The 23072-nt window shown below is 40.3% G+C and overlaps 1 protein-coding gene across 3 annotated transcripts in view; it reads right to left on the bottom strand.

Moving 5' to 3' along the window:
- Nucleotides 1-23072, bottom strand: part of CARS1 (cysteinyl-tRNA synthetase 1) — a 465335-nt gene that overhangs the window by 309249 nt on the left and 133014 nt on the right. For all 3 annotated transcript variants that reach the window (XM_085644733.1, XM_085644734.1, XM_085644735.1), the window contains one exon: nt 21240-21336. In XM_085644733.1, the coding sequence (XP_085500859.1) occupies nt 21240-21336 (97 nt within the window). The remainder of the gene's footprint in view (nt 1-21239; nt 21337-23072) is intronic.

Raw genomic sequence — 23072 nt, 5'->3', positions numbered from 1 at the left:
TAGCAAAGTACATTTAACTGACGGGAATGATTGAACAGGGCAATTTCTGGAACCCTTAAAGAGGCATCGGTTTTCAATCTTATGACAGCTTTCATATAGATGCCCCCTTTCCCTCCTTAACTTTAGTTATAAAATGCTGTTTTATAGTGCGCCGGGTGCAAACAGGGAAAGTGCACCCTATATCTAAAATAGGGCCCACCCATCTCAGGATTTAATGCCAGCCCGCAGATCCTACGCGGCGTGATATATACAATTTTGTTGAACATTATTTGCTCCAAAACTACTAAATGAATTTACACCAAATCACAAATAGCACGAACCGCTGAACGGAATCAGACCAATTTTGGCAGAAAGCTAGATCTGAGTCCAGAAAGAGTACTTTTTGTGATTTGGTCCAAATCTGTTCAGAGGTTTAGGAGAAATTATAGAAAGAAAAGGAATAGGTTACTTACCCTGTAAGCATTTGTTCATGGCTTGTAGTGCTGTAGATTCACATGCTCTGCATACTCCTGCCATCTAGTATTGGATCCAGAGTTGTGAAAGTTGTTTTTCTTCAAAAAAGTCTTTCGAGTCACAAGGTCCAGTGTCTCCTCCTCTCTGTGGCAATGTGCATGGGCATCGACTCCAATGTTAGTTTGCCCCAACCCCCTCCTGGGGCTTACCAATGCCCCAGGGACCACCATCTCCCCAAGCCTTCAATTCAAGTAAATGCGGGGTCTTTAAATTTAAATAATGTTGGGCAGGCGCGTGGACCTCCACTTCATCGGGGCCAAATTGAAGCAAGGAGAGGAGCCAATAATGGCCCTGGTGACGGCTCCCCCCACCCCCGGGGCTGGCTCTTGCAATGTCCCAGGTTGCCCACCCCCGGGACGTTGCAGTTTGCTATAGCTTGGTGGGAGCATTACCGCTACCGCAAATCCATAGCAGATGCTGCTCCGCTTTCAGCCCTAACCCTGCTTTAATCGTTTCTTTCAGACAGGCGGCACACAGTGGCAATGGGCGAGTTTAAATCCAAAGCGTTTTCCTTGCCGAGTTCCACAAGGATCATGTGTCAGCCCAACATTGGTTAATCTATATGTAACCCCATTAGCCTCGCTTATAAAATCGTATGGCCTGTCCTAGGCTGCATATGCTGATGACACCCAAATTGTGGTGTTGCTGGCCAAGAATGAGTCGAATGCTGGAAATGCATTCAGGAACTGTATGAATAAGGTCAGCAAATGGATGGATGGGAATTGCCTAAAGCTCAAAGACGGAAGTGATACTTTTAGAAAATAACCCGAAATGGGCTCTCTCTCCACTCCCGTGACATCGATAAAAAATTTAGGGATATTGTTTGATAGCAAACTGAAGCTCACCAAACAGGTGAACAAAGTTACCTAAACTTCTTTCTATTCCTTAGTGAAAAGGAAAAGAAAATCCTGCCTTTTGAGCTCCTTAAAACAGTGGTCATCTCGCTGGTTCTGGGGAGACTGGACTATTGAAATAGCCTCTACTCAAATCTTCTGGCTTCCTCTCTGAAGAAGCTGCAGATGCTGCTGCTTGTTTCTTGCTAAAAATTCCCAAGTACCAGTCAGCAAAAACTGCCATAAACAAATCTACATTGGCTACCCATCAGACAGCAGATTGCCTTTAAGGCACTCTGCATCGCTTACAGAACCCTTCATAGTCAGGGCCCCCATCTTTTTAGGAAACATCTGAGATGGTACATCCCTAACAGACCTCTCCATTCAGCCTTCACAAAAAAACTGGTGGTACCTGCCTTTCAGAAATCCACATGGGGAGGAAAAAGCTTCTTTAGGTCAAAAGAGGGAGCTGCAGCTCCCTCCGTCCAAAAAGCAATGCCGGCACCCACAGGACGCGGGGAGCCATAAGGGACCACGGGGGCCTTCAGGCTCCTGCCGCGGTCCCCAACAAAATGTCTGGGTGCCCTGGGTTGGACAAGGGAACCCAGACAAGAGGCTGGGCCCTGGGGATCCAGGGGCCAAAATCTGCCCTATAGAGAGACCGTGCACGCCCCGATCCCTTTTAAAAAAATAACCAAAAAAAAAGGGGCAGGCCCCGGTGGATGGGGGCCCCAGTGCTGGCCCCGGGGAATATAATGTATACCAAAGGTTACAGGGACAGTTCATATTTTAACAGGGACGTTAGGTTTAGGCTCACATTTCACTCATACAGAACAAGTAAAATTCAGCAGTTAAAGTTACCCGAGCTAACTATAACTTACGTCCCGCAATGCACTGCTTATGACCTCACATATTATATCACTCATGGCATGTACAATTCGGAAGGCAGCAAATAAAAACATATCTTTAATTTTTTATTTTGTCACTTCAATCCTGAATGGTTAGTAGGTGTTTCCCTTTTATGCACTTTTATAAAGACGCCCAATTTGTGTGGGTGTATTTCACTCTGCTGACATTGGGCTATGCTTGGGCTACATTTGGGTGATTTTTGTGGTACATTTTGGCTCTTTTCTCTCTAGTGGCCTTCTTGGGAGACTTATTTGTTAAGAAGCTCCCTAATTTACTACAGTATCCTCAGTAAAAAATGCTTTCCGTTTTCCACTTCAATTCCATCAAGATGGTGGTCAGATGTGACACACTTTTGACATAAATTCAGAAACTTAGCACTCTAGTTGCGCGTAAGAACAGTGCAGTAAACTGCTGATCACCAGCGAGTTAACGGGCAGTCTGCTGCTGGTGTTGAAAGTGCATGTTTCAGTCTACATGTCAGAATGTTTTAATGAAATAGAAGAAGTTATGTGAGAACTCACTTAAAATGTGTCCTAATTTTCCTTTCTCCAGCACTAACCATACTTTCTATGACAAAATGAAACTCCTCATTTTGTTCCTTACTTAATTAAAATGTTTTAAGTTTTCCCAGTTTGATTCATGCATGATGACTTCAGATGTGCCACACTTTTGTAATAAGTAAGACTGTTAGCGTTCTAGTTGGTCTTTAGAACACTCTGGAAGGCTGCAGTAGGACACAAAGGCATTAACTGACAGGCTGCTCCTGTTGAAGCAAAACAGGAAGATATTTGAGATTTCACTTAAAATGTGTCCTAATTTTTCTTTCTACAGAACTAACCATAATTCCTATGATAAAATGAACCCCCTCATTGTGTTTCTTTCTAAATGAAATGTTTTAGGTTTTAACAGTTTGATTTAATCACGATGGCTTCAAGTGTGCTATACTTTTGTCATAAGTAAGACTGTTACCACTCTAGTTGTTCTTTAGAACATTCTGGGAGGCTGCAGTAGAACACATGGAAATCAACTGACAGTCTTCTCCTGTAGGAAGTATGTGTTTACTGAGAATGTCAGTCTTCATTCCCATATGGCTGAGAAACATAGTGTGAATTTACAGAAATGATGCTCTCATTTTAGCTTCTGGAGCACCTTCTAAAACCTCTATGGGAAAATCATGAGAAAACAGATTTCTGTCAAAAATGATTGATGTACTCTCACCAGAAGTCTTTTTCACAGGGAAAAATCACCTTAGAACACACTACAATTCCTAAAATTGGTACCATTAACAAATGATTTCTCCTTTTTATGACCCTCAAAATCTGCCGTTCACTACAATGTATTTCAATGGGAGTGCTATCAAGTTTATTGGTCCTACGATGGCTGCTAGCACTTTCTTGTTGAAGTACTAACAGCCTATCAGATCTCATCTGTGCTTAAGCTCTGCTAAGATATCCTTATTTGGTTGCCCATAAATTTCTCAACAACGACTGAACAGATTTACACCAAATAACTGAAAGCATGATCTGCGAACCAAAATCTACCTTCCTGCCAGATTTTGTGTAATTCCGTCCAGCGGTTCGGACTGTTGTCGTGTTCAAAGCTCATATGGGAATTAACATAGGAAATCCTATTTTTTTCTATCACCACTTGACGGTTCACCCCAAAACTTTCCATCACAACAAGACTCACTATGACACTTTTGGGGAAATATTACTGAAGATTCGTCAAACGACACCTAAGACAGAGGCAAGTAAAAAAAAAAAAAGCTTATTCGATAGAAACATGGTCCTAACTATAACTACCTACTGCCAGTAGGTTGGAGATGTAAAGATACACATATATATATATATATATATATATATATATCATCCTTAGGGTGTCTTTCCCCAAAACATTTTGCCTTTTCCCTCCTGTTGTGCTGATTCTTATTGTTGAGCTTAGGACCTTGAGCACCTTAGACTGCTAGCAAGTGGTAAGGTGCCTGTGCTTCTCCCCTTCTGATGACACCGGTGTATACCTGATCGGCATTTTTGATGTACTGGCAAGTCCCTTGCAAAGTGGTATACCATATACCCAGGGCCTGTACTTCAAATGCTACTATTGGGCCTAAAGTACTAATTGTGCCTCCACGTTAGTAGCCGTTTTTCAAACCTGTCTCAGGCCTGCCCCTATATTTTATCTACTGGCAGTTGCCAGTAGATAGTTATAGTTAGGATCGTGTTTCCATAGGAAATCCGCAACATTCTATTTGGAATAACTTTGGCGCCGATTGACGAATCCTCGCGAAATTTTCAAAATAGGTGGGGCGCTCCGCTCCGCTCCTTCCCTGAAAATCTCGGGGGGATTCGTCAAGCGGGGGCTGAGAAAAAGGGGGCGTCCCAAAACACATTTTCCCCATGCATTTTTCCATAGGACCTTTAGTCCAAGCTACAGCCCGAACGGCTGAACAGAATTACTTGAAATTTGGCAGAGAGGTAGTCCTCAGGTCAGGGATGTGCCTTTTGCAGGTCTGGTGTGAATCTGTTCAGTATTTCCTGAGAAAATAGCATTTAAAAGCATATATATATCTATAAGCGTGCACCGTGCACGTACGGTAAACTTACCGTACGCGCACGCTGCCGTGCGCGAGCGCGATTCTGATTGGTTGTTAGATCTTAGTAAACATTTGAATCGGTCGAAACCAGGAAGTGTCGGCCACCATTTTGTCTCTCGCAGTCTGAGGGGGTGAAAAACAAAGGTGGAGAACGTGAAAAGGGGGCAGGGTGGACAATTCCTGACCCCCTAGCCTTTGTCAGGGGGTCCCAGACGGACCCCCAAGGGGCAAAATGTCTTTTAATTTTTTTTCGAAAAATTCGGAGTGCGCGTAGCGTGCGTGTGCGGTAGAAACGGAAAAATACCGCAAAATGCGTAACGTGGGCGTGCGGTGCGCGCGAAGCGCACCGTGCGCCTACGGTACACGCACGGTGAAAAACCTTAAAAAAAAAAAAAAAAAAAAAATACATAACTTAGCATTTAAAAAAACGTACAAATTCACTGAAAAAACCATAGGTTTCACACACGTTATAGTTAGGAATTAGCATTTAAAAAACCTTGCAAATTCACTTAAAAAACCATAGGTTTCACACACGTTATAGTTAGCTGGACATTTCACTCGTGAAAAACCATTGAAATTCCCCCGTTATAGTTAGTGCAGGCAACTATAACTCACGCGACCGCAATCCTCTGCTGATGACGTCAGATATTACATCACTGATGACATACGTGTCTTTGTGAAAAAAAAATATTTGTAATATATGTATAGCTAAAAATTAATGGAAGAAGACACTGGTAAATAAGTGTCTAAATACAGTGATGTAATATCTGACGTCATCAGCAGAGGATTGCGGTTGCGTGAGTTATAGTTGCCTGCACTAACTATAACGGGGGAATTTCAATGGTTTTTCACGAGTGAAATGTCCAGCTAACTATAACGTGTGTGAAACCTATGGTTTTTTAAGTGAATATATATATATATATATATATATATATATATATATATATATATATATATATATATATATATATATATTCATATATATATATATTCACTGAAAAAACCATAGGTTTCAGGGGCGTTATAGTTAGCTGGACATTTCCCTCGTACAACACCCTAGAAATTCCCCTGTTATAGTTAGTTCAGCTAACTATAACTCGTGCCCCCGCAGTGCACTGCTGATGACGTCACATATTACATCACTCATGACATGGTCAGTGACATCACTGATGACATCTCAAATGACATCACTGATGACGTCATCCATGTGATAAATTAGTGCATCTTCTCACACCCTAATATAACCTTTGATACACCGGCTCAAAATTTCAGACGGCCATTTTGAAAACCATAGATACTCCAATACCAATAACTACATACCCACTCATTGACTCTTAGGTCTACATACATCTCCACTCACTCACTTGTACAGTCACTCATACTTACAGTCACTCCGTACAGGACTATTATATGCATTTATACACCTATATGGACAAGAGTCAACTCTTGGGTTTGTACGAGGGAAATGTCCAGCTATAACGCCCCTGAAACCTATGCTTTTTCAGTGAATTTCTAAGGTCTTTTAAACGCCTATTCCCAACTATAATGCCCCTGAAACCTATGGTTTTTTCAGTGAATTTCAAAGGTTTTTTAGATGGCAGTTCCTAACTATAACGTGCATGAAACCTATGGTTTTTTCAGTGAATTTCAAAGGTTTTTTAAATGCTAATTCCTATCTATAACTTCTCTAAAGATATGTTTAATTATTTTCATTGGATTTCTATATTTGTCAAATTCAGTGTGTCAATTACATTAATTATGTTTTTTTGAAAAAAAATTATCACCATTTTTTTATTTTTTATTAATTCTTTTAAAAACTTGAAAAATATTATTTGTTTTTATTGGGTTTTTCACACATTTTTTAATATTTTTCAAAATATTTTTTTAACTATATGTTCAAAACTTTATTTTATATATATTTTTTCCATGTTTTTGGATCTGCGCACCCTATGCGCACCGTTCTCGATCCCTACGCGATAGGATCCGCGCATGGTATGCGTTGGGTACGTGTTTAGTGCGCGATCACAATGCGACCGGTACGCGACTCCCAGCCTATACACGTTCGATGTACGTAACGTGACGTTTACACGCTTCCGCAATGCGTCATCTGCGTCTATGACGCGGTAGGTGTGCGGATCCCGCGAAATATTTAACATTTGAAAAAACATATGTATTTCATGTGAATATTAATTGAAGACAAACTCTAAACTAGTCTTAACATTAATATATTTTTACATGTAATCCTACATTTTTTTTTAATTCAATTTCGCAGATGCGCGCTGAGTGCATGATGCGTAATCGCAGGGTGCGCAGATCCCATGTGACCTGCAAAAAAAGAGATTTGATTGGTTCATTACACTTCCTGTTCTAACTATTGAAAGACCCCACCCAATTCAATCATTCTTCTTTGACCTTCTTTGGAGGAGCATCTCATCGCAGCCGAGCACTTCAAGAGTGCATCCATCAGCCCAAAACTTGGACATCCGTCCTCAATTTCATTATTTAAAAGTGCTCTGCACTAAGTGCAATGCGACTTTGTGCTACGGTGAGCAGTCGATCGATCTGATCTGCCGCCGGCAAGAAAGTCACATTTGCTACTTATTTTTTTTGTTGTTCCCTGAAGTTCATTGTTTGGTTCCTCCTGTTTTGTTTTTTGTTTCCCAAAAAATCCCCCCCAAAAAAACACAAAATTGTTGTAAAAACCACAAAAAAAATAAAAAACAAAAAAGAAGAAAAAAAAGTTCTTGTAAGAACTAACTTTCCTGATTTTAAAAAAAGAGCTAAATTTCTTTGTTAGTGAGTGAAAGTTTAGATGAATGTATGTGTAGTATGTAATTGACTGAATGAATGCATTAGTAGCGCATGTTGAATGTATAAGTGCAGAACTATGAGGAAGTGCTGCAGCATCACACAGTAACCTCTTTAACTGCAGTGTGCTGTAGTACTTCCAAAGCACAGGGATGCAACATATGTACATAAATATGTTGCAAATCTATGCTTCTCTCTGCACGGCTGCTTAAACTGCAGCCATGTGGTGACACAGGCACCCTTGCACCATAGTGCAAGGATATCTGTGTCATGTGCCGTTTGTTTTTGTGCAGGAAGACACACCTTCCTGCACAAAAACAATCAGTAAAGGCATTTTTCTCTTTCAACGTATGCTGAGCATTGTAGCATGCATTGAAGATATAAAAATGTGGAGAAATGAAAACAATTCTCCTTGTTGTGCTTTCCTACACCAATTTTAGAATGGTGCAGAATTCACACACATCGAGATTTATGATTTCTGATCAATCTAGACATGTCTCTTGTTCTATGAGTATTCAGTGCAATCGTGCACAACAACTTATAGATCACCCTTTCAACGCAAAGTGGTGTGCATAATGAGGTTGTATTTACATGGAGTATAAAAAGTGCAGAGTGCCTTTTCCTCTCTTTGTAAATATGAAAGAGTGTCTTGCACAATAACTATGTTACAAAAAGTGACATATTTCCGGTTTTAAAATTCCTTGCGAATGATAGCAGGTAAGCACAGTTTTTTTTGCAAAGATGTTCAAAGAAGAATGATTGAAATGATTGTGGTCCTTCAATAGGTACAATGGGAAATATTATGAACCCCTCAAATCTCTTTTTTTGCAGGTCACATGATATCTGATTATGGTCAGATTTCAAAACTACATAGGTATAAACAGAGTGTTTTTAGAAACGTGTTTCAACTTTGTAGCTTCTTGCAGACCTCCTCAATCTGCATATTGAGACTTAGTTAAACTTACCTTCACAGCAATAGGAATAAAAAATGGTATACATTTTTTTCAGATTTTCATTGCAATCTAAATTCATATAAATTGCTTATTTTAAAATTTGGATCTGTGAAAGAAAAGGAAAAAAAAATTATAACATATAATAATACATTTTTTACAACACTGCATAATTTCCACAAAGTAATTTGTTTGCCTTTTTTGCTGTTCTCAAAATATATTGAATTTCACTAAAAATAGTGATTTCAATCGTACTCATCACTTAACAGCGGGCAAAAAAAAAACAATCAGAAAGATTGTTAAAAAAAAACAACATGCTATTCTCAGCAAAATACCACAAGATACAAATCACAGATATATAAAATGCTTACGGCTAACAAAATTTGATACATTTAACTTACAAAAACAGTAAATGTTGCCGCTTTAAAATATTCACAGAATCTGAGGATACATTTTTGGAGAAGGCACCACGCCCACAACGTTTTTTTTCAGTGGTGTTGAAATTTTTTACTTTTTCCGAGGGGCAAACAAAGACCTTGGTCACATGCAAGATTTGCAAAAGAGTTCTGTCGCGAGGGGATCCCAGCAAGAAATACTCGTACGGCAAGTATGATGAAACACCTAGGGACCCTTCATCCGAACAATCTTGCACGAGAAGAGTGCAAACGGATGAGAAACACTCCTGCTCCTGCGCCTTTCTGAGTTTCTTTTCTTTTTCTTTCTGGCATGATTTCTCTATTTTTACGTTGAAAAACAGTATCTGTAAAATAGAATCACAAATAAATATATATTAATAACTTTCAAATTTATACTATTCCATTACTGTACAAACACATTTTATATAAAAACTGACTAAGAAACTATAGCCCTGAACCACAAGTGTGACGATGGTTAAAACACTACATGCATAGCGCATACTATTTTGAAGCAGTTCATGCCCTAAAGCCTACCTCACTAAAAGACTACATGCTAACTGACTGAATAATTACAGTACTATAAGGAGACACACTGGGTGAGTGACAGGGTGTTTGCTAGAAGTGTAAGAATACGGATTGGGGAATTGAAGGTGTGAAAGACAACTGTGTAGGTGATTAGAGGACTGCATCCATAGTGAATAGGCATTTGAAGCAGTCTATGTGCTAAGGCCTGGCTCACTGCATGAGTACTTGGGTACTGACAGAGTGCCTGGGTGAATTTAGAAGTGGTTGGCTTTTGACACAGTGAATGGATTGGTACTTGGTACTGAATTGGTCACTAGAGGAGTGCAAAGGGAGTGACAGGATGTTTGCTGGACTGTATGGATACTGACTAGGGAATTGAAGGTGTGAAAGACAAGTGTATAGTATGTTAGAAGACTGCATGCATACTGCATAGACATTTAAAGCAGTCTATGTGGTAATGTATGGTTGACAGCATGAGTACTTGGAAACTGACTAAATCATCAGACTACTGCTAGGACAGTGGCTAGGTAAAACTTTTACATATTCAGTTCTCGCACAGTGAAGAGAATAGTACATGGTACTGCACTTTAGTGTCAAACCCTGACTCATTTTATCAATGCATAAGCAAAGAATAGCTTCTAAAGCTACTAAAACTTGACAACATGACCGGTTTTAAAACAGTTATCTGTCAGCAAATACACGATGTTACCAAATGCTTCTATCACAATCCTTACCCAAATGCACACAGACTCACAGTGTGATTTTAGACAAGCCACACAATCCTATTGGTTTACCAAAACTCATTCACTAGTCTAGAAGAGGTAAGGGTACTGCACACAATCTACATATTTAAGTACAGCACATTAGTGTCAAAGCATGACTCATTTAATCAACGCATAAGCAAAGACTGGCTTCTAATGCTACTAAAACTTGACAACATGACAGGTTTTAAAAGAGTTATCTGCCAGAAAATACACGATGTTACCAAATGCTTCTCTCACAGTGGTTCCCAAATGCACACAGATTCACAGTGTGATTCTAGACAACAACCACTATACCTAGGAGTTTACCAAAAATCATTCACTACTGTGGAAGTGGTAAAGGAACTGCACACAATCTACATATTTCAGGACTGCACTTTTGTGTCAAAGCCTGACTCATATAACCAAAGCATAAGCAAAAACTGCCTTCTAATGCTACTAAAACTTGACAACAAGACAGGTTTTAAAACAGTTATCTGTCAGCAAATACACGATGTTACCAAATACTTCTCTCACAGTGGTTCCCAAATGCACACAGACTCACAGTGTGATTCTAGACAAGCAACACTATCCCTAGCAGCTTATAAAAACTCATTCACTACTGTGCAAGGGGTAAGGAGACTACACACAATCTACATATTAAAGTACAGCACATTAGTGTCAAAGCATGACTTATTTTATCAATGCATAAGCAAAGACTGGCTTCTAATGCTACTAAAACTTGACAACATGACAGGTTTTAAAACAGTTATCTGTCAGCAAATACACGATGTTACCAAATGCTTCTCTCACAGTGGTTCCCAAATGCACACATACTCACAGTGTGATTCTAGACAAGCAACACTATCCCTAGCAGCTTACAAAAACTCATTCACTACTGTGCAAGGGGTAAGAAGACTACACACAATCTACATATTAAAGTACAGCACATTAGTGTCAAAGCATGACTTATTTTATCAATGCATAAGCAAAGACTGGCTTCTAATGCTACTAAAACTTGACAACATGACAGGTTTTAAAACAGTTATCTGTCAGCAAATACACGATGTTACCAAATGCTTCTCTCACAGTGGTTCCCAAATGCACACATACTCACTGTGTGATTCTAGACAAACAACACTATCCCTTGCACTATACCAAAACACAATTCTTCATCTAGAAGGAGTACTAAATTTTAGTATAGAAACATAACTCATTTCACAAATTCATAAACAATGACTGGTTTCTAATTCTACCAAAATATAAAAACAGCACAGTTATCTGTCTGCAAACACATGAAAAACACAAATGCTTATCACAGAATGGTTTCTACATTCACACACACTGTCAATAAGATTGTAGAGAAAAAAAAGCACTCCCTACACTTTAGCAGAAGAAATACATTAGTCTGATTAAAATCAAAATAGTCTACATACATCCCCTCACAATTAAATAACTCACCTTTCAAGTTGTTTTTTAGATTAAGAAGTATATCAGTCACACACCAGATATCAGTCACACACTAGATTTTCTTATACAGAATCTCTGCAATGTGCAGCTCTCAGCAAAAACATAGAATGGCAAAGTTTCCCTTTCATTTTCCACACATATACATGTAAACATCAAATCACAATCCTTCACACATAAATTCAAAAGCAAACACACATTTCTATTGGTTAAACATTTCAACCCTTCCCAAATGAAATACATTTCAACCCTTCCCCCAATCTGCCTTCTGCCTGTTACCATAGAAACAGGTCATGGAACACTGTACTGAGCACACAGGTCACAAGTTCAGCACACAATGTTGCTAAACAAGACAGCAAGTGTGCTTGACTTTTCAACATATCAGCTTATCATATATAATGTTCCTTACAATCAGTTTTTGTTAACCAATAAGAATCATGCATTTGAAAAACAGAAATATACACCCTACCTTTCAGTGTAGAAAGTTGTCATACAACCAATGATTTCTTGTCTTCTTCATTTTTTTTTCCTTGGACCTGCGCACCCAACGCGAGAGGGTCCGTGCACCAAACGCGATAGGATGTGCGCACCCTGCGCGCATTTCGCCGTTTTTTGTTTTTTTAAAAGGGGGCCCCAGGGGGTCCTTCTGGGACCCCCTAAGCACCTCTAGAGGGTCAGAGTATTTCCACTCTGCCCCCTTTATATGTTTTACACACTTATTCCCCTAGCTTCTTCAGCCTCGCTTCTACCGAGGCAGAAAATGGCCGCCAACAGTTCCTGGTTCCGAATGTAGACAGACACTCGACATGCCAATTAGCATTCAGCGCGCGATCAGGAGGGTGCGCGCTAGGTTCGGGGAGGGTGCGCTGAGGGTGCGCATAGGGTGCGCGGATCCTCCGAGGCCATAGATATATATGTACTTTTAACTCTAATTTTCTCAGGAACTACTGAACAGATTCACACCATTTATGCAAAAGACACGAGTCTGAACTGAGGACTACCTCTTTGCCAAATTTGGTGTCATTCCGTTCAGCGGTTCGGGCTGTAGCTGCGTCAACAGATCCAATGGGAAATTGCATGGGGAAAACGCGTTTTGGGACCCCCCTTTTTTCTCGGCCCCCGCTTGACGAATCACCACGAAACTTTCAGGGTCTGAGCGGAGCGGAGCTGGCCAAAAGTTTGGAACATTTCGCGAAGATTCGTCAACCGGCGCCAGACTTATTGGGAATAGAATGTTCCGGATTTCCTATGGAAAACAGGTCCTAACTATAACTATCTACTGGCGACTGCCAGTAGATTATATATATATATATATATATATATAGCTGACGGTGGGGAAAGAGTTGGACGTTTTAAAACAGGGAAGAAGGGAGACATTGAGACCAAGACCGCAAGACATGAAGGCACCACAAAATGCCAAAGAAGACGGGCGAGAGGTCGGTTAAACAAGCAACGGCGAACCAAGGAAGCGAGGACGAGGTCGCGGACGCTCCCGAAGGTATTAGAAACAGAGACTGGTGATTTTCAGGCTCAGGAATGTAAGACAATCATCAATCTGGGGCAGATTGACCTTACGAAAGCAGAAAATCAATTACTGTGCCTAGGGCTAAGCTATTGCCCGGAAACAAATTTTCACTACACTCGTACCAGGGCAGATGTATACCTATTTATTAGGAAATTAAAACTCAAAAAATTACATCTGCAAAAACCTGTATTGGAAATCGACAAAAGGTCTAACAACAATACCAGCCCCAGCAATCTACAGGTTTCTGATGCAGTATTATATAATGATATGTACCAAATGGCAATGGGCGATCATGTGGAAGCAGGTGAACCAATCTCAGTTTTTAATCAAAAGAAGCCTGATACTCCCTTCAAACCCAAATCCAAATGTATCCCTCTATCCTCTCACGACGGGCTGGATACATTCAGCGACCACGTGACAGTTCATTTAAAAAAACTTATGTACATGAGCAATTCAGCAAGGAAAAAGAAATATTGCAATCAAGAAAGAAAATTCAATCAATTGATTTCTAAACTACAGAAGGCAGACCTAATAATTCGCAACTCCGATAAGGGAGGGAATATTGTACTCTGGCCCACAGCAGATTATCTCAAAGAGGCCCATAGGCAACTGGATGAAGTAGGGTGTTACAGCAAAAGTACTCCTTTCAAATACAAATATGCACAAGAGACTCTTTTCAAAAATTTATTGGCATGGAAAGGTTTGGGTCTCCTCAGCTGGGAAGAATTTAAATTTATCAAAAAAGAATATCCATCAACGCCCTATATGTACTTCATCCCCAAGGTCCATAAAAGTTTGACTTTACCTCCGGGTAGACCTATTATATCTGCCTGTGATTGCCCCTTTGAGAATCTTTCAAAATACATTGACTATTTCCTGCAAGACCATATGAAAAAGTTGGATTCATATATCCAAGATACAGGTGACTTCCTTAAAAAGATCGATAATTTCAATTGGAAAGAGGATTATCTGTTAGTTACCTTAGATGTATGTTCATTATACACTAGCATCAAACATCAAGATGGCCTGAGAGCGGCAGAGTTTTATTTGAGTACTAGGACTATTGAATATGCTGATCATACCAAAATGCTAATGAATATGCTATCCTTTTGCTTGGAGAACAACTTTTTTTTATTTAATGGTTGTTTTTATCAGCAACTACGAGGAGTAGCGATGGGCGCCAGCTTCTCCCCCAGCTATGCCCGTTTATTTATGGGCTGGTGGGAGGAGCTGGTGGTCAGGCGAAAATATCAGCATGTTTTTACTCATAATGTGATGCGGTGGTTTCGTTACATCGATGATCTTTTTATCATATGGCAAGGTTCCAAAGAAAGTGTGCTGAAATTTGTAGAGGATATCAATTGTAATGATTTTAACCTTTCTTTTACATCAAATGTGAACAAAGAGTCAGTGACATTTTTAGATGTACAGGTTTTAGTAAATAACAACATTTTAACTACTACCTTTTTTAGAAAACCTACGGCGGGCAATACACTCATTCATGCAACTAGTGCGCATCCCCCACATCTTATTAGAAGCATACCCTATGGGGAGATGCTTCGTATCCGGCGCATATGCAGTGACCCTCAGGATATGGAAACAAAACAAAAAGAATGTATGATGAGGTTTTTAGATAGAGGGTATAGTTTTGAAGTAATGGAAGCAGCCATGAAAAGATCCCAACTGAAACCAAGAGAGGAAATTTTGGAATATAGAAACAGAGACAAAAAGGAGACCTCAAATACTGATAATGAACCGGTACGCCTCATATTAACATATTCCAAACAGGAAAAGGAACTGAGGAATATCATGAGAAAACACTGGCATTTTATACGTGAAGACCCAGTGATAGGGGGATATATGCCACTTAATCCCTCTATCACCTTTCGTAAAGCTAAGAGTATGGGTAACATGTTGACTGGCAACAGTCAAGATACTTTTAACAAACAAACGTGGTTGCCTACAAGAAATGGTTTTTTTAAATGCTCTACATGCAAGGCCTGCCAATTTGGCATAAATACCAAAACTTATTGCACGACATTCCCTGATACGCAACGGGAAATTAAACAACATCTCACGTGCAAAACGGACTACTGTGTCTATGTGCTGGAATGCGACTACACTTTAAAATATATTGGCAGCACAAAGCTGGCAGTGCATAAACGTATCCTGCAGCATATTAGAGCCATTAAGAACAAGGATCAGAATTACCCCGTGGCCAGGCATTTTGAAAAGGTACACAACAGCAACCCCAAATGCCTTAAATACTTTGCCATCGAATCTGTACCTTTGAGAAAACGAGGCGGCAATAGGGAGGCAACACTCCGCCGCTTGGAAACTCAATACATCCTAGAGTTTGATTCAACATGGCCAGGCGGCCTCAATGCCACGGAGGATCTTCATACCTTTCTTTGAACCCCAGCTAGGCAACCACACGTTTTTAGCTAGTGATATTTCCTCATCTCCCAGCTCTATTACGAAGATCACAGGCAGTATGTACCTTGGGACCTTATGTGTTAATTTTAATGATTGGTTTTAGGACATTGTAGGGTAGGCAATAATTATTTTATATACCTAGTTCCTTCTATTGATCATTTTAATTATGTCACTGGTCTCTATATCTAACTGTCTTTTTGACTTTGATGAATCTTATTGCAATACTGAATGGTTTATGAATTTTTTATCCTTTTATATATTTATATAATAGGATTTTTTTGTATCTTTCAATTTTAGTCTCCATCAATTGATCGCCTATGTGTTGTCTTTTTGTACTAGTAGCACTTGCCACTTTTATATCTTCAAGTACTGTTGCATTATGCACCTCATCTAACAGAGTTGGACCAGCACTACTAGTATTTGTCACTTTAGATTATCAAGTACTGTTGCATTATGCACTTTACTTGATCTTATATTGTTGATTGCCTCATTGTGTTCCAAGTAGCACCAGTCACTTTATGTCCTTCTACTATTGTTGCATTTATGCATCATAACACATTATCTGTTTGAATTTTTAGTTGGACTATCGTGGAAAAATATTAATTTTTTTTGAAAAATGTTTACCCACATGTTGGGTTCCTTTTTTTATTATTTCAACACGGTGAGCACTTTATACAAATATCAATATGACATATTACATCAGGTGTTTTGACGCTAAGGAGGGGGAGAAAAAAGATATATGCAAAGTATATTCTACTGATATAAATATATGCATTTAGGCTTTAAGTTTGTCAATTACAATGCAATATAATGTATGGAATTGTGAAAATTGAATTTCCATTTCAAACGCATTGTCTCTACATCGTAATTCCTGGTGTTTACATGTTTTCTATGTCTATTGAAAAAAGAAAAAAACTGTTTGTACTTGCACTTTAAATAGTGGGCTTGCATTGATGCGTGGTCAGGTGATCAAGGCCACTGTGACGGCCGAAACGCGTCCTGATATCCTTCGTGGGGATTGCAAATAAATAAACAATTTGTTTGGCACTACAAGAGGTCTGCGCTCGTGATTCCCTTCCAGGGAGGTTCTTTTACGAGTGGTTAAGATATATATATATATATATATATATATATATATATATACACACATAGACATACACGCAGACTCACCAAAGGTTAAAATAACGTTATAGTTAGGTGTGATATAAAGATCTGTATTGTTTTTTAATTGAAATTCACTAAAAAAAAAAAAACAGGTTAAAGTAACGTTATAGTTAGGTAAATATATCAGTGACAACATTAAAGTTTTCAACTAAAAACACACAAAAAAACACAGAAATTCACCATTTATAGTTAGCAGAGCCAACTATAACCTGCGCCCCTGCCAAGCACTGCTTAAGACCTCACATATTGCATCACTCATGATATGTTCTATGACACATTACTCTATAAACTAGTATGGCATTAGAGGCCTGAAAGTAAGTACAAGATAGTTCAAAATAATATGAATCATCATTAATACCATCACAGATACAACTCCCTTAGGTGTGGCAAGCATGTGCTATATGCAAAATTGACCTATACCATACACTTCACAGGTAGCCTAGTTCATATTAACAATCAACCACAGATACATAGAAAATTCTCATTGCCCACGGTGTTCAATATGTATACAACTGTTCAGAAAAAAAGACAAGTTACTCAACGTCTGTTCCAAAATGAATGCCCTACTTAAGGCAGCTTTTATCTGTATCAAACCTTACATCATTTACTTAGTCACCTAAGTATATGGTTACATAAAAAATACTGTGCGCCCCAGGGGATGGAGTCCCAGCGTTCGAATGCTGCTCGAAGAAAGGGGCTGCGTGCCCCGCTCCCACAATTATTTAAATCTGAACTTGGGTGATGGGGTACCAGGGGCTGAATGCAGCTCAGGGAGGAGGGGTGTGTGAGCCCCCCTTCCTCTAATTATTTAAACTGGACCCTGGATGACAAAAATTGCAGGGTTTTTTTCAATTTCGGGCCAGGGCGATGCCCTCTGAGTCCCTACCCTGCCACCTATTATTATTAATTTGTTACACGATAACAGGGGACTAAGTCCCCGAGACCTGTAATGGCGGCCAGCAACATTTTTCACATGTTACTGGCAGCCAATCAGAGCGTTTGCTCAGGTGGGAGTCTGGCAGCAAGTTGACTCAAGGACATTAAAAAGCTCCCTGGGCCAATCAGAGCATTCTATTCTTAAAAGTTGGGTTTGAGGGACTCTCGCAAGAGTCACTCGAACCCAACCATTCAGATATATAAATAATCTTGAATCTTAATTTCTACAAAACTACTGAACGGATTTACATCAAATCACAAAAAGCACAATGTGTGGACCAAGACCTAGCTTCCTGGCAAATTTGGTTTAATTCAGTTCACCAGTTTGTGCGGTAGCACTTCTTAAAGAAGCCTATGGAAAATGAATGGAGATTTTGCATTTTGGGACTCTTTTTTCTCCCCAAAACTTGCTATGCACAAACTAGGCAAAAAAAAGAAATTTTGGGGAAAATCTTGCCAAGATTCACCAACGGTGCCCAAGTTATTAGCAAAATATATACAGGATCACAGGAAAACAACCTATATAGTAATGTGTTCCCGAAAATACAGTATTTACTTTATGGAGTAAAGTACATAAGAACTCAGTCGCATTCTTGGGCACTGAAGTAGAACGTAGGTGTGCTAAAATACAATTAGGATTCCACATCTTAGTTCACAGACTCCGGATTTGTGGCACTTCACAAAGACAGTTAACACATGAGGATGGTGGACTAAATTTAGGTTTATGGACAGGAAAGGGCATGTCATAAGAAGTGTTGCTCGCAAACGGAGGCACTCACAGATCCGCCCTTCGCCGGGAAGCTAGAGGAGGAAATTTCTGATTACTTTAGGATCAACATGGGCTCGGCATGGTCGAGGGGTGTGGAGTGGGAAGCAATGAAAGTGGTAGTGCGTGGATTCTGCCTCAGCACGACTAATGGGGTTCGGAAACAGCTCGAACAGGACATTCAGCTCACTGAAAAGAGGCTGGTTGAGCTAGAGGAAGTGTTGCCTGCAGCACCTGACCGAGTGGAAGGAGGCATGGGAGGAACAGCTGGCAGCGCTATGCCGCCTAGAGAAGTTCTATCACATGGCATACCGGCAATACCAACACGCGGAAGGGGATCGCTCGGGGGCATTGTTGGCGAGTTTGATCCATAATGAGATGCAGATATCGCCTATAGTACAAATTAAGACCACAGACGGCCGCAAGCTATATAGACAGCAGGGCAACACTCTTTCTTTAGAATCCCCAGACACTTTTTCACTGACCTAGATAGGCTACTAACTGACTTATTATGGGGATCCAAATGCAAATGGGTCAGTCTGACCACTTTGCAAAGAACGGTGGAAAACGGAGGGTTGGAGGTCCCATATCTGAAATATTACTACACGGCCTTGCAAATACAACATGCGGTACATTGGCTGGACGAGGACGACAACTGGGAGAAGGCCCTGCTGGCGGGGACCTTTGGAGACAGGGAGCTACCCGAGTTGCTTGTGATGGGGGCCAGGGTACCTACAGCCTGCCCATACATTGTTCGCCATGTGGCGGAGCTATTGGAATTGGTGGTTCGGAGAGTATTGAAACAAGCCCCATATGCCCCGGACATGCCTTTGTGGGTCGTCCGACCTTTCCAACAGATTTCTGTATCCATGTCAGTGCGGAGATGGCGGGAGGGGGGATGTTTGAACATGGGTGATCTCTATGCCAACGCACGATACATCACACTTGAGCAGGCAGTGGAAACCTTCGAGCTGGGCCCGGGACAGTTTTTGCAATATGAAGAAATAGCGCAAGTGGCGAAAGACTTGTGGCCTATGTTCCCGGACGAACCTCCAGTATCAAAAGTGTTACAGACTCTAATAGAAATGGGCAAAGGCCGCAGAGTGATTTCACATCTCTACCGGGCGATAGGGGACGATGGGGTGGTTGGGGCGCTACCAATCCAAGCGAAATGAGAGGTGCTGACAGGAGATTACGGGAAGGGAATGGACCAAAATCCACACAGGGGTTAAACAAGTGAGTGCGAACAAGAGGTTCACATTAGTTCAATTTAATTATATACATCAGACGTACCCGACTCCCAAGATGCTACATAAGATCTACGGGGAGCGATCAGGGCAGTGTCCTAGATGTGGTGAGGTGGAGACTACGTTTGTCCACATGGTCGGGACTTGTCCTGAACTGTATGAATATTGGACAGAGGTGCTGACTGCGTTGAGGGGAGCAACAGGGTGGGAGATCAGAGTGGTGGTGTTGAGTTTTCTGGCCCGACCTAAGGATAAGAATCTTAGCAGGAAGCTTGTCCTTTTGGGACTGGTACTTGTGAAAAGGCGGATTGCCATTTCATGGTTGAGCCGCCGGCCACCCAAAGTGGCACAATGGGTACGGGACATACAGGAATGGGCGACTGCTGAGGTGATTCGAATGAAGCAGACTAGACGGGACGAAAAGCTAGAAGAGGACTTGCAAGCTTGGAGGGCGATGGTGGCAGAGCTAACAAGCGGGGGCGAATTGCGAGGATGGAGAGGAAGCCGAGGAAAGCTGATCACCTGGAGGTGGGCCGGAGGGCGATCAGGAGGCAGGGTGGATGGGGCAGCGAGGACATGAGGGCAGTGATTAGACAGGGGCTGGGAGGCTAACTGATAAAGATGAACAACCTGGGACCATACATCAGACATGGAGGGAGGGTGGGGGATATTTAGTTACGGGAGGGAAGGGGGTTAGGTCGATAAATAAGGAGTAGCTCACAAGTTCGGAGACATGGACAATAGTAGATATACGTGGGGATGGCAACGAAGAGAGACCTGCCTAGGAGTAAAACCATGTGGATAAAAGGTGAAACACTGATTATAAATACAATGTAAATAGGCTTCGGACTGATGTATATGTTGCCTTGACACTCAATGTGAATATTGAATATATGTTGACTTTGTAATGCTTACGATAAATGCCAATAAAGATATATTTAAAAAAAGAAAAACAAGAAGTGTTGCTCAGTGGATAAAGAAAAAAAATATTTTACACATGTAAATGTGCATTTCCATATAACTTGCTCATGTAGATTTTTCACCTAGTGTAGGTACATTTTATCAAATAAGAGTACTCTTCAAATTCTATGATAAGGCTTTGTTTCTCCTACTATATACTAAACTGTGGTCCAAAGTTCAGTCATTTCACAACATATCATGGGAACTGGACTGTGCACTTCCGAGCATCATACATATCATTTACCAGCTCATATCTTGAAAAATGATCCACTAAACCTTTTGGACTGCATGAGCTAAAGGGTAGTGTCACTAGATTAAGATCGTAACATAGTATATAAAACATGTGAAGTATTTTTGTTTGATACGGCAGCCTGGTGCGACCAACTGCCAAAATCCTGTGAAACAAGTTTTTTTTTTAACAATGTGAAATGAATACCATATAATCTCCTACCTTATCATCGATATCTGTGATATTCATGCAGTAGAAAACATCATACTTGAAATAATTCATCAATACTCTCCTCAGTATATCAAAGGAAATATATGATCTGAAAAATAAAAATGAAAGGAATTATTCACTTTAGGTCATGCATCTCTACTTCTCTCTAGTCTGTACTGAGAACAAGGTCATATATTTAACATTAATTTGGTACATATTGTTTGCTTTTATGTCACTCAGAAAAGCAGAAATCTATATAGGGGAGAGGTATCAAGAAAGAAGGCATTTTATCACATGCCGAATAGAGACAACCAGACACAACTCCCACACTCTATAGGACTAACTTTCTCCAAAGAGAATGTGCAGCAACAGTATTCCCACAGTCGTGCTCAAGAAGCTATATGTAACTGTGTAAGGAAGGTACAACATACTAGCACTGGTAAATCTTATCAGTCTTGCTTTGCCAATGCTTGTTGGTTGCTGCTCTAGACTTTTCCAAAGCTTGCAAAATCACGTTGACCAGCCATCCTGGAAAAGCAATTCAGATACTTGCAAGCTGGCCATCACCCTTTGTGTAGAGGAAATGCAGCTGCCTTTTTGGAACATTACTTTCTATGATTCCAAGATGGCCACATTGTTGCATTTTACAGAGAACAATTTTTCTGAAGTAATATCATCTCGAACAAGAGGTGCTGGTCCTGGTTAATAACTTTCATTAAAAAAAAGTACACATGAAAAATGTCATGGCATAAACTATATAAACAGGTGTGCAGACTATATTATTCTATAAATTTCTATAAAATCACGACACACACTTTTTGCTAGAGGTTATTGCTGGTGTATGGACTCTGAACACTAGGGCGTTACCATCCAGCGCATGTCCTTAGACCCCTTAAACAGGTGTACAATATGCTAATCATCGATTGACATATTTAATTACTATAAGTCCCTAGTATCTGGTACTCTGTGTATGCAGAAACTGTCACTAGTGAACGGAGGCACTGATTGTGCCACCACTAAAGTGTTAAGGCAAAGCAGGTCTTCAGGCCTGCCACTGCAGCCTGAGGGTGCAGTTCTAAAACTGCAAACTCAACCTGTCAAAATAAAACTTTTGGCAGGCATAAACAACAACTACTCCTATGGTAGACGCCAAATGCCCATAGGGCAGGGTGCATAGCATTTAAAAAGTAGGACGTCTTCTTATGTTCTAAATGTCTTGGCAGTGAAACATCTCCAAAGTTGTTTTCACTGTGGTGAGGCTGGCTCCCCCATTGAAAAGCACTGGGTTACATTATAACATTTTATAATCCATAACACTTTGGAAATAGGCTGCTTTGTATCAAGAGCACATCGTGAATAAAAATCAAAGGAACACTAAACAATAACGTGAAGCTTTTCTTTGTCTCTTCTGAATTGTTCTATTTACTTTATACTAGTAAACCCTTGGAATGTTGCCTCTCATACCCCTGTATTAAACAAGTTTATTTATGGTCATATTGCAGCTGGCCATTTGAGGTGGGCAATAACCTATTACTTTACTGTGACTTGTCCAGGCAGTGCAGTCATCCATAACCCTTCTGCATGTTCTTCTCTCTTAAATATAATCCATAACACTTTGGAAATAGCTAGAGGACATTGTTCAAGGAAACAGATTTATAGGAATATTAAATCCAAACCAGTCGCCAAGTCGTATTTTAGATTACTAGTTTGACAATGCCACTTTTAGAAAGTTGGTATTTTCCTGCCTGAAGCCTCTATTAACCTTTTTAGATAATCCTTAATGGTCAACTGGCAGCCTGCTGGGTGGTGTGAATGGCTCCCAGGAAAGGGGAAGTAAAGGGCCTT

The sequence above is a fragment of the Triturus cristatus genome, chromosome 3_1 (genome assembly GCF_964204655.1).
Source record: "Triturus cristatus chromosome 3_1, aTriCri1.1, whole genome shotgun sequence".
In the NCBI taxonomy this organism is placed as follows: Eukaryota; Metazoa; Chordata; class Amphibia; order Caudata; family Salamandridae; genus Triturus; species Triturus cristatus.
Note: the sequence above shows the minus strand (reverse complement) of the source record. Positions and strands in the feature narration are given on the sequence as shown.